General features: G+C 43.1%; 1 protein-coding gene across 11 annotated transcripts in view; it reads right to left on the bottom strand.

The window, feature by feature from the left end:
• PPP4R1 (protein phosphatase 4 regulatory subunit 1) overlaps positions 1 to 12,615 on the bottom strand; it is a 128,990-nt gene that overhangs the window by 8,321 nt on the left and 108,054 nt on the right. For all 11 annotated transcript variants that reach the window (XM_039912134.1, XM_029065818.2, XM_029065821.2 and 8 more), the window contains 4 exons: positions 12,197 to 12,372; positions 8,921 to 9,016; positions 6,291 to 6,476; positions 3,059 to 3,220 (listed from right to left, as the gene is read on the bottom strand). In XM_039912134.1, coding sequence (XP_039768068.1) covers positions 3,059 to 3,220; positions 6,291 to 6,476; positions 8,921 to 9,016; positions 12,197 to 12,372 — 620 coding nt within the window. The remainder of the gene's footprint in view (positions 1 to 3,058; positions 3,221 to 6,290; positions 6,477 to 8,920; positions 9,017 to 12,196; positions 12,373 to 12,615) is intronic.

Below are 12,615 nucleotides of genomic sequence, written 5' to 3'. Positions count from 1 at the left end.
TCAAAAGGTCCTGAGCTCTGTAGTGCCTTGGGATATCTCTGGTGACCTCGCCTGCCTTTGGGGAATCTGAGAAGAGTCTTTCAAGTCTTTGGAAACTTGAGGTACCTGAGATATTCCAAAAGAGCCATGGTTCCCACTCTGCCCCTGAGGGTGCTGGGGCAGGTGATTCAGTTTCTCCTAGACTGTAAGATCCTTGAGGGCAGGGATCATGCCTACTAAATCTATTTTATGCTCCCAAATGCTTATTACTGTGCTCTACACACAGAAGGCACACAAATGCAACTGACTGAAAGAGCAGAGTACAAAACTGAACAAACAAAAATATGTGTAGGCACAGGAATCCTGAGAACAGGACTAAAAATGCCTAAGTGCTTGGGGGTGGCTAATAATAATAATAATGGTATTTGTTAAGTGGTTCTGTGCATCAAGCATCATGCTGTAGAAGTTAATACAACTAAAATGTAAATTATTTGGGGAAAGTTTCTGTTAGGTGTTCTCCACTGGCTCCCTTGGGGAGCTCATCTGCTCACATAGCTTCAACTAATCGATCTCTCTGACCTCATCCAACCTCACTGCTTCTTGTTTCCATGACAATTCCATTTGAATGTCCTACAACAACTCGAACAACATATCTAAAAGCTTCTCGTCTCCCTTAAATCCACTCCTTCTAACTTGCCCATCTCAATCAACAACAGCACTGACCTCCCTGTCTTAGAAGCCTGCAAACCTGATGGCCCACCGGACTCCTTACTATCTTTCAACTTTCACATTCAATCTAATGCCAACTCCTGCAGATTATTCCTACACAGCTCCCAGATCCTCCCCTTCCTCTCGATCAACAGAATCTACTGAATGCTGTGTGCAGAGCACTGTACTAACATCTTGGGAAAGTGCAAGTGCTCCTGCCTAAAAGGAGCCTACAGACTAGAGAGGGAAGCATACATTAAAATTAATTACAGATCAGAGAAATGACAGAGTCTACGGATATACATATATATACATATATATACATGCATATATGCATATATACATATAAAAAGTGCTGTGGGGCTCAGAGATGGGTGAATATCAAAGTGCTTAAAAGGAACAAAGACCCAAGTACATTGGTGATGCAGGACAATAAGGGGAAGTGAGGACTTAGTCACGGAAGGCCTCTGGGAGATGTTGATTTTAGTATAACTCTGAAGATAGGGAGAATGATGGTCTGTTGGCTGTGAGGCAGGTGGGAAGAAGGATGTGGGCAAGGGGTCAGTGGTGAGACAAATAAGGTTGCGGCACACTGAGTAGGACTACATTAGAAAAGGGAAGTGTGCAGGCTGGATTGTAGTACGAGAGCAGTGAGGTAACGTAGGAGGGGGGACGGTTGACTGAGTGCCTTTAAGCCAATGGCGAGGAGTTTCTGTTTGAGATGGAGATATATTGGAAGTTTCTGAAGAGTGGGGAGATGTGGACTGAACATTTTTTGGACAGTAGAGTGAAATATGGACTGGCAGGAGGCAGGGAGCTCAGCCAGGAGGCTGATAGAGTAGTCAACGCAAGATATAAGTGCTTGGATGACTGTGTTAGCAACAATATACCATAAGCTCCGGTCACACTATGGCTAGACTAGTGTATCAGCCTCCTCACTGGTCTCCCTGCCTCCCTCCTCTCCTCTATCTCATCTAAGCCACACACAGCTGCACGCATCATCTTGAAGCGTTGCTCGGCCCTCACTTTTCCTCTCCTCAGAATTCTCCACTGGCACCCTGTGTCTCCACATCAATCAAAAATGTCTTACGATCAGCTTCAAGGCTCTCCACCAACTCACCCCACCATACTTATTTGCTCTCGTGCCCAGCTATCCCCTCTTCGTTCCTCTCAAACAAGTCTTCGAAGTGTTCCTTGCTCTCTATTCCTCTATGACCTCACTTATTCTGTTCCCCTGGCTTGGATTTCCCTCCCTTCCAAAATCCTACAGGACACAGTTCTCCCCACATTTAAAATCATTCTAAAATTCCACCTCCTCTCCAACAAGCCTTCCCCAGTTAATTTCCCTACCCACACCAACTCATCTTCCAATGTATCACTTTACCAATCCTCAGCACTTTTGCATGCACAGCTATTCAATGGCACATTTATTTGGACTATATATATATCAACAGTATTTACTAAATGTTTACTGTAAAACACTGGACTCTGCACTGGGAAAGAAAACACAGGTGAGAATTAGACAGGGTCCCTGGTCCTCAAGGGACTATTCCAGTAAATATTTTATGCCTAATTCTGAACTTTTCAAATGCTTAGTATACAGCACTGCACCATGTATACTACTAATAATAATGTTGGTATTTGTTAAGCATGTACTGTGTGCCAAGCACTGTTCTAAGTGCTGGGGTAGACACAAGGTTATCAGGTTGTCCCACGAGGGGCTGACAGTCTTCATCCCCATTTTCCAGATGAGGTAACTGAGGTACAGAGAAGTTAAGTGACTTGCCGAAGGTCACCCATCTGACAAGTGGCAGAGCCGGGATTAGAACCCATGACCTCTGACTCTGCTGCTGCTGACGCTGCTTCTCAAATGCACTCAAATACTATTGCTATTAGTAAATAGGGTCAGGGCAGCTCTGAGACACCTCCCAAATACTTGGCCCAAACATTTACAATCTGACCTGAATACAATTTTTAGTTACTTGGGAAGAAGGGAGGAGTTCATAAGTGATACTTTCCAAAATTGCTATAAGCTATACATATTTTTAGAAAACAGTTCCTTTACACAGTTTAAATTTACACAGAATCAGCAAGATCAGTCTGAAAAAAGTGATCCCTAATAATAAATATTACCTTATATTTGTATAGCATTTTTAATTTTCCAAAGTCTTTTAACACCAGATGTCTCATTTTAGCTTCATGGCATTCCCCTACACCTCCTGTAATATACATTCCTCTGGAAACTATTCTGCAAAACACGGCTTGGTGCCAACTCAAAAGAGGTGTACAAAACCGAGGGTTGCAATGAGGGTTCCTAAAATAGGAATAAACTTAATATGTTGTCTATAAACCAAGTCAATGTGAAAATTACCTTAAGAAAATCATGCAAGTGTTTCAAGACCCCTATCCTGACTTCATCAAGGTCCTTTAAAAATCCATTGAAAATTGGGACCAAATCTGCAGCAGTCAACTGGTCTCCAAGAATGACTGCAAGTTCATGGATAGAAAAGGCCAGTGTTCTTCTAACCTTCCACTGTAGAAATAACAAATAAGTGCATTAGTGAATAAATTAGCTCAGCGGGCGTAACTTTAATTTTTCGAATGAATAAAAATGGCAGGTTTGAATTAATAATAAAAATAATAATTCCATATGAGTAGTTCAGTGGTTTTCTTACAAAACATCACTTAGTTACAGTAAGAAATCTAAACATCACCATAATAAAAGAGGATTGTGATAAATTTCCTTGGAGGTTTCTGCTATTCAGAATTCCTAAGTAATTACTCAAAAAGTGAAAAACAACAACCAACCAACAAACCCACTTTGGAAACTTTTAAACTAGTACAATATTTTTAAACTCTCTCTTCAGCAATACAGCTTTATTAGTACGAAGCCACTCTTGCAGCCTCTGTGTTCTTTACTTACCAACCCTCTTTTGCCATGTGGCCTAGTGGATAGAGTATAGGCCTGGGAGTCAGAGGGCCTGGGTTCTAATCCAGATTCTGCTAGGTACCTGCTGTGTGACCTTGGGCCAGTCACTTAACTTCTCTGTGCCTCAGTTCCATCATCTGTAAAATGGGGATTCACTATCCATTACCCCTCCTACTTGGACTGGGAGCCCCATGACCTAGTATCTCCCCTAGTGCTCAGTATAGCACTTGGCATAGAGTAAGCACTTATATATCACAATCATTATTCTCTCTTCCACTCTGCTAACCTTCTACCTTTTCAAGGGAAAAGATGCATCTGACAACTCACCCTCTCCCTTTCCTTTCCTTCCCCTACATACCACCTCCTCTCCCTTCCTTTCTCACTTTTTAAGCCTGGCACCCCACTTTGGGAAACCCATGTCAATAAAAACACTAGAGTAAGTGGAAGACGCCAGCAGAAACAATCACATTCGATACGGCCGCTCCTAAGGGTGTGGCTGCTGAACTGTGGGCCCCCATTCCGAATTCCCCGCTCTCTCTCAAAATCATTTTGACAGTCTTTCCTCTAATGCTTCAAAAGAGACTGCTGCCAGGCTCAGAAGCACGTTTTTCTCCCCCATCTTAACACTTCTCCCCTCCCGCCGGTCCTTTCTAGCCTATTTAGAGCCTTTAAAAAGTTTCAACACTGATGATCCCCCCCAGGGGTTCCTGAGTTTGGCCTGAGTTAGGACAGGAAGGTGCCAACCACCAAGCCAACAAATGAAGTTGTTCTCAGTGATAATTATAATCATTATGGCACTTGTTAAGCACTTACTATGTGCCAAGCACTGTACTAAGCACCAGGGTAGATACCAGATCATCAGGTTGGACTCAATCCCGGTCCCCTTACGGGCTCACGTAATCCCCGTTTTAGAGATGAGAGAACTGAGGCACAGAGAAGTTAAGTGACTTGCCCTACGTCACACAGCAGGCAAGTGGCAGGGCTAGGATTAGGACCCTAGTCCCCTGACTCCCAGGTCCGGTGCTCTTTCGACTAGGCCACACTGCTTCTCCATCAGACTCGCCCTCTCTCCTATATTCTCCAAAGAAGGTGCCAGTAAGTCAGAAAAAGCCAAAATACAAGCGATGGGGAAAGTGGAAGAATCCAAGGTTTGGATAATTCCCAAGAGAATAATCAGTTCCTGAGTTATTGTTTTGACCTTTAGCTAAATTCAACATTTCAACACATCTCCCTCCAAAGGTTACTCTGGCAAATCCCAATCAAACTAAGTTTACAAATTTTCCTGAGGCGCGGGGGGTGTTTCTGTTGCTATGTTACGATTCCGTGAAAAGGTCTGGTACACCCAGTTCTCTACTGCAAGGGTTGTGCTTTTGCAGAGTCCCACATTAAGGAAAACTCATGAATAATACCGTATGGGATGTCGCAAACATGCGGGCAACCACTTCTTCCAACACTGTCTTACACTGTATGTAGTCAGACAGGGTGGTGGTAATACTAGTCGTAATAACAGAAGTAGTATTTACTGACTGTCCACTGGGTGCAGGACAATGCACTAAGCACTCGGGAATGGAAGAAACTCCATTTTTTTTGCTGTAGCGTTCTAGCCAAAACACACAGCGAAAACATGTTTTCTGGCAGAACTGCACGTATTTCCATTGGTCCTGCTGTTTCCCATTTCATGGTTTTTACTGGCCCAGCATAAAGGAATTTGGCCTGGCCCTTTTTCACTATTAACAGATTTGTTTATTCCTAGGTTGATGTCTATTGGATGAAATGCTTTACTGTGTTTTCCAGTCAAGCTTTTCCAGTAATCGGGACCGGGGAGGGACAAATTTTACTTTCGGCTCTTCTAGTAAACTCGGGGTTTGACCACAGAAGGGTCACCATCACTAGGAATCTTATCTTGAAGGTAAAGAGAGAATGAAATCTGCTACCGGGTTCCACTGACATTGCACCTTCCAGATGAGCTTTTTACATACTTGTTGTTTCCATGCTCACATAATTTTTCTTTGACTTACATCTTTATTCAGTATTGTTGCCCTTACAGGATATAAAGCTATTTTAACTCATTTTTAAGTAAAATTTACATTTGGCTTTGGTGACCTGATTTTTAGAGACAATAAAACAAATACCGCAATAACTAAAATTTTACTGAAGTCATCCCAACGAATGATCGCTACCCTAACTTACTGAAGCAGTCGTCATGGAAATCTGACAGTGTGAGCTCATTCTGGCAAAACCACCACGAACAGAACCACCCCACTTCAAGATGGAAAGCGGAGATCGATTAAAATTCCAGGACTTTGAAAAAAAAAAACGATTATGAAAAACAGAAACTTGGTTCCCAACAGACTCCAAACAATTCTTCCCGATCCCTGGCAATAGGAAAATGTACATTTGTTCTGAAAGCACAGCAACAAATCGAGCTTGCCAGGTCAGAATCCTGAACAGCATTCTCATACTGCAGTAACACTGCTACGATTCCATGAAGACTGCTCTTTTGTTCTCACCGCTGTCATTCATCACTTTTCTCGATCATTTAAATGAGCAAGCAGCAAGACTTTGAAAAAGGACCAAGAAAATTCTAAATTAAGAAACCCCTTCCTGATTGAAACAGAAACAGAAAGGCTTAAATCATCAATCTATAATGTTTCATTTGAAAACTTGAACCTACCTGCATGTCTGATGCTAGTGTCTCATAAGTCTCTCTCAGGCAGTGCCAGTTCTGCCTACCTAAGGTAAGTGCCACCCCTGGGAGGCTGTAGGCACAGTGTTTTGCAATCTCCGTATCCACAGTTTGTGCACGAGAAGGATCAGTCATAGATAAATACTGATCGAGTAAGGCCTGAGGTACAACATCCTGATGTGGAAAGAAATAAAAATAGCATGAACAAGGGTACTGTCCCCAAAATACCATCCTAAGATTTATATTTTTCAAAAGATTGAAAGAAAAGCTACAGGAATTTCAATACAGAAATACTGAAAAAAGGCCAGTTTTGCATTACGTGAGCACAAAACAGACATCAGTTTTCAAATGTGGCCTATGGAATATGGGGGAGCGATTGTATTAACTTGAAAAAAAAAAGTGCATCTCTCCCCACTCCTCAAAAACCTCCGACGATTCCCATCCATTTCCACGTCCAACAGAAGCTCCTCACCCTCAGCTTTAAGGCACTCGATCAGCTCTTTCCCTCCTTGTACTCTCCCAAGAACTTAAATGCAGTGCCCTAAACACAGTACGCATTCAATAAATGCCACTGACTGATTGCTTATCTTCGCTTCTCCCCGACTACAATCCAGTCTGTACACTTCACTCCTCTCACACCAACCTACTCCCTGTGACTCAATCTTGTCTGTTTCCCCATCTATCGAACAATCAATCAATGGTATCTACTGAATGCTTATTGTGTGCCGAGGACTGTATTAAACGCTTGAGGGAGTACTATATAACAGAGTTAGCAGACACACTCCCTGCCCTCAGTGAGCTTACGGTCTAGAGGGAGAGTCAGACATCAGTATAAATGGATAAATTATACATATGTACATATGTGCAGAGGGGTTGAGGGTGGATTGAATATTAAATGTCCAAAGGGCACAGATCCAAATGCATAGATGATGCAAAAAGGAGAGGGAGCCAGGGAAAAGAGGGCTTATCGGGGAACGCCTTTTGGAGGAGATGTGTCCTTAATAATGCTTTTAAGGTGGGGAGAGAGGCTAGGGGTAGGACCTGGGAAAGGGGTCAGCGGCAGTGAGATGGAGGAGATCGGGACACAGTTAGCAAGCTGGTGATGGAGGATGAAAGTGTATGGACTGGGCTGTAGTAGGAGATCAGTGAAGTAAGGTAGGAGGTGACAAGCTGATTGAGTGCTACCTCTGGCTCAAGCCCCTCTCCTCTTTCATGTCCTAGAGTCTACGGCTCTCCCTAACTTCAAAGCCGGTACCAAAATCCAGGAAGCCTTTCCTTATTAATCTCTCGTCTTCCCCGGCTCCCTGCCTTCTTTTATCCCTCCCTTCTGAGTCACCTATGCTCTAAGTCTGTATGCCCCGAAAACTCTGATACCCATTCACACCCCCACAGCTTTTATATGCATATCCTTCTACTCTGTTGCTTCCCCATATCTGTAATTGACTTTAATGTGTCTCTTCCTCACTAGATAGCAAGATCCTGGAAAGCAGGGATCACGTCTACTACTCTAATGTACTTCCCCAAGAGATTAGAACAGTAACCACCGCTACTGTTATCGGAATTCTTCGTTCATTCATTCAATCATATTTATTGAGCGCTTACTGTGTGCAGAGCACTGTAATAATAATGTTGGTATTTGTTAAGCGCTTACTATGTGCAGAGCACTGTTCTAAGCGCTGGGGTAGACACAAGGGAATCAGGTTGTCCCACGTGGGGCTCACAGTCTTAATCCTCATTTTACAGATGAAGTAACTGAGGCACAGAGAAGTGAAGTGACTTGCCCACAGTCACACAGCTGACAAGTGGCAAAGCTGGGATACTAAGCCCTTGGGAGAGTACAAAAATAAACAGTGCCATTCCCTGCACACAATGATCTCACACCACTGATTAACCGATTGATAACAAGGAAGAGCTAATTCCTTGAATTGGTAGAAAATATTTTCCCTCAAAACACTTCCATATTAATGATTTCACTTTACCGAATAACCACTCTCTGAGAAGTACTGATGAAGATGACGACGACTGCGCTGGTTGTTAAAGGGCTAAGCACAGTACTAAGTGCAGAGGGTAGGTTCGAGATAATCAGGTCTGACACCCTATTCTGTAACTAGGAGAGAGAACTGGTATTTTATCCCTGCTTTGACAGATGAGAAAACTGGGGCAGAGAGATACTGGAATGACTTGCCCCACCTCCCTCCGGGGCCCCAGGACTGCCCAGAGTTGAAAGCTGGCCCCACCTGGGGTTGGCAACTCATTCAGCTTGACTCACGCCTCTCGCAGGTCACCGTCGGACCTGGTGACTCCGGCTCTAAATTGTGCCATCTCCCCACCCGCCTCAGGGACTCCGGCCCTGAGATTTGCCCTCAATCTCAGGGGTGGAAGAGCTCCAGGCTCTTACCTCTGTCATTCCACTAGGGCCTAGCTGTTAAGAGTATTAAAAAACAGAAAAGCTTTAAGGAGATTAGAATGAGCCATTACAGGTTATAGAACCAGCATAACCCAAATTATTCAAAATGAGATTAGAACTGATTTACTGCAAGTGAGATAAAAGGGAACAAATATGGGCATTTCAACAAGGAGGCTAAGAACAAAAATCAACGCGGTATTCGCCGACTTACTTGTACTTTGGATTTTCTTTCCTCTTCGGGGCTAAAACTACTACTGGTGCTCAAGTCTGAATCATTGTGAATATAGCGAAGAGCGGAATCCATGTTCTGTTTAGAAAAATGATTTAAAGAAGGATTGTTGATGTCAACCCATCTTTAGATATGGCTTCAATATCTTACCTTGAAGACTGTAAAATAATTCCCCTTTTTCCCCATTTAAAACAAATAAACTCAAGTCTCCTCGAATGCCACAATTTCCTTAGTGTAGTGGTTGACGAGAACGTAAACGCGTGTTAGAGCTCTTATGCCCTGCAACATGCACCCAACCATTCCCTCTAGACTGTGAATTCGTTATGGGCAGGGAACACGTCTGCTAATTCTGTGGCACTCTCTCTCAAGTGCTTAGCACAGTGCTCTGCACATATTAAGTGCTCAATAAATACCACTGATTTATTGATTCTTCTATTCTCCCTCTACATCCATTCCCTTGGAGAACTCATCTGCTCCCATGGCTTCAATTACCATCTCTATGCAGGTGATTTCCAAATCTACATCTCCAGCCCTGACCTCCCTCCTTCCCTGCATACTTGCATCCCCTCCTGCCCTCAAGGCATATCTACTTGGATGCCCCACCAACACCTCATATTAAACATGTCCAAAATTGAACTTATCTTCCCACCCAAACCTTGTCCTCCCCGTGTCTTTCTCATCAATGAAGACAACATCACTATCCTCTATCTCAACCCATAACCTTGGGGTTATCCTCAAGCTCATCTCTCTCATTCCACCCACATATTCAATCTGCCACCAAATCCTGTCGGTTCTTTCTTCAGAACATGGCTAAAATCTCCCCTTTTCTCTCCATTCAAACTGCTATCACGCTGATCTAAGCACTTACCCTACCCCACCTTGACTACTGGATCCACCTCCTCATTGACCTCCTGTCTCTTCCCACTCCAAACCATAACTTCACAATGCTGTACAGATCATTTATCGACAAAAACGTTGTTCACGTCTCCCCACTCCTCAAGAACCTCTATTAGCTGCCCATCCTCCTCTGCAAACGAAAATTCCCAACCACTGGCTTTAGAGCATTCCATCAGCTTGCCCTATCCTATCTCACCTCACTAATCTCATACTACAACCTAGCCTGCACAATCTGCCCCTCCAGTACCAACTTACTCACGGGGCCCTGATCTCTTGTATCTCGCCGCTGACCCCTTCCCCACATCCTCCCCAAAGCCTGAAACTCTAATGTATTTGTTAAATGCTTATGATGTGCCAGGCACTGTTCTAAGCGCTGGCACAGATACAAGATATTAAGGTTGGACACAGTCCCTGTCCGACATAGGGCTCACAGTCTTAATCCGCATCTGACAGATGAGGGAACTGTGGCACAGAGAAGTTAAGTGACTTGCCTAAGGTAACGGAGCAGACAAGTGACAGAGGCAGGAATAGAATCCAAGACCTTAATAATTATGGTAATAATAATAATTATTACTATGGTATTTAATCACTTACTATGTGCCAAACACCGCTCTAAGCACTGGGGTACATACAAGGTGACCAGGTTGTCCCTTATGGGGCTCATAGTCTTAATCCCCATTTTACAGATGAGGTAATTGAGGAACAGAGAAGTTAAGTGGTCACACAGAGTTTCCAACTTCCAGGCCCGTGTTCTATCCAATAGGCCACGCTGTTCCAGACCACCACTCTCTCCACCTTCAAAGCATTATTAAGGTGACGTCTTCCCCATGCGGCCTTCTGTAATTCAGCCCTCTTTTCTCTTGCTGACTCTCCCTCCTGCATCATTGGTGCACTTCAATCTATAACCTTTGAACATTTGATATTCACCTCACCCTCAAACCCACAGAACTTATGTACACATCTTTAAATTACATATACTTGTTTATTCCTATTAATGCCTATCCCCACTCTAGCCTGTAAGCTCAATATGGGCAAGGAATGTGTTTACTAATTCTGTTGTACCGTACGCTCCCAAACTCTTAGTACAGTGCTCTGCACATAGTAAGCACTCGATAAATTTGACTGATTGATTGATTCTGACATGGCACTCCCTTCCAGTCAGAGAGATGCACTAATTCCTTAGCTGCATTTTATCCAAAAATGCATACGGAAAACATAGCTGAGTGTGTCCCAAACAGTGTTCTCCACCCTTAAATCAGCTACAATTTACTGAACAACTTAATGCATAATGTATTCTAAATATTATGAGAACAAGAATACTTTTAAAGAAATCAAAGACCACTCAAAAAGTATGCCCACGATTCAGAACTACCCTCCAAAAAGTATTAAACCCTTCAATCTAGATAAGATATGACATGAAAAAATTAGACTCCATTCCTGCTTTTCATGACCATCAATTCACTTATTTGCTTCTCACTTCCCACTAAAAAAGTGTGCTCTTCTTAAGTGGGAATGTGAAAGGAGAAGGCTCTGCATTTGTATGCTTATCATCTGCAATACTGTCAAATGCACGTGAGACTTTATGGCTTTATATAGGTTTGCTAACTGCCTCTGGTATGAATGAAATGATATGTCATGACAATTTTATGGGCCCTCTTGTGAGAATGTTGAGGAAAGGAGCAAGGAAAGCATCTGCCTCTTCTATCCCATTTCCAGCAGTCAGCGTGAAATAGTGGCCACGTCCTTGCACAGTGACAAGGGAAAATAGAGCCAGTTTGATAAAGGAGGGTACAAAGGTTGGCGGGGGGTGGAGGGAGATTATAAAGAACAGCTACAAGTACAAACCAAAGGTGATGCTAGTAATAGTACCCACCCTCACACTCCAGAGTCCAGATAATGCCACTGGCCCTCCGCAACTTGGCCTCAAGTCCCGATCTTCTCCTGCTCAGAATTCTGTGTGGCTTGCTGCAGTGAAATGATCCGATCAGAAACAAAGCGCCTCTCCGAAAAGAAAAGGGAAGAGTTAATTTTTTTTTCCTTAAAAAAGGGCTTTGTTTCCAGTAAGACTATTTCACTGCAGTAAGCTATATCAACATTGATGCTACTGAAATGGCCATGTAGACAGGATTGGGATTTAACTCGTCCAAGCAGTCAATACGTTGCAGATGTCCAAGACAGGATGTGGTAAGAACAATTACTTCTACTTTATGCAATATGCAGAGCTGAAGAATCAGCAACAAAGAGAACGGACATCGCTTCGATCTGACTGGAAAATTTAGCTACAACTATTCCCCGTACAGGTGGTCAGGATTTCTGATTCATATTACTCTCACATGACGTGCGCCGCACCGGGTCCGTTACCTCAACGGCATCGTTGATTAAAGGCACAGAATCATCCTGAGTTAGTTTACAATTTAGCAGATCTTTGACTCTCCGTTCATCTTGCAAGTCATTTTCCCTGTCTAAGTTGTCCATCATTTCTTCCTGAGTGTCTAGGCTGGAGGCTCGTAATGCAGCAGACAACACCTCCAGTTGTGCTACAGGCAAAAAAAAAAAAAAAGGTGAAACAATGAAAATCAATTCAAGAATTACTATGTTACAAATAGTCTGGCGTTTTAGTCACACACGGTGTCCCTGAAACTTAATACTCCCTTTAAGAAATGAAGAGAAGCTGAACGATTCTTAGGCTGATTCAACACAAGTCCCTCCAGAAAAAAGTGAAGAAGGGTACTGATACATTTTCAGGGGAAATTCAAAAGCGAACTACTATGGTATATTAT

Source organism: Ornithorhynchus anatinus, chromosome 5 (genome assembly GCF_004115215.2).
Source record: "Ornithorhynchus anatinus isolate Pmale09 chromosome 5, mOrnAna1.pri.v4, whole genome shotgun sequence".
Classification (NCBI taxonomy): domain Eukaryota; kingdom Metazoa; phylum Chordata; class Mammalia; order Monotremata; family Ornithorhynchidae; genus Ornithorhynchus; species Ornithorhynchus anatinus.
The sequence above is the reverse complement of the archived record's forward strand: the minus strand, read 5'-3'. Positions and strand labels throughout refer to the sequence as shown.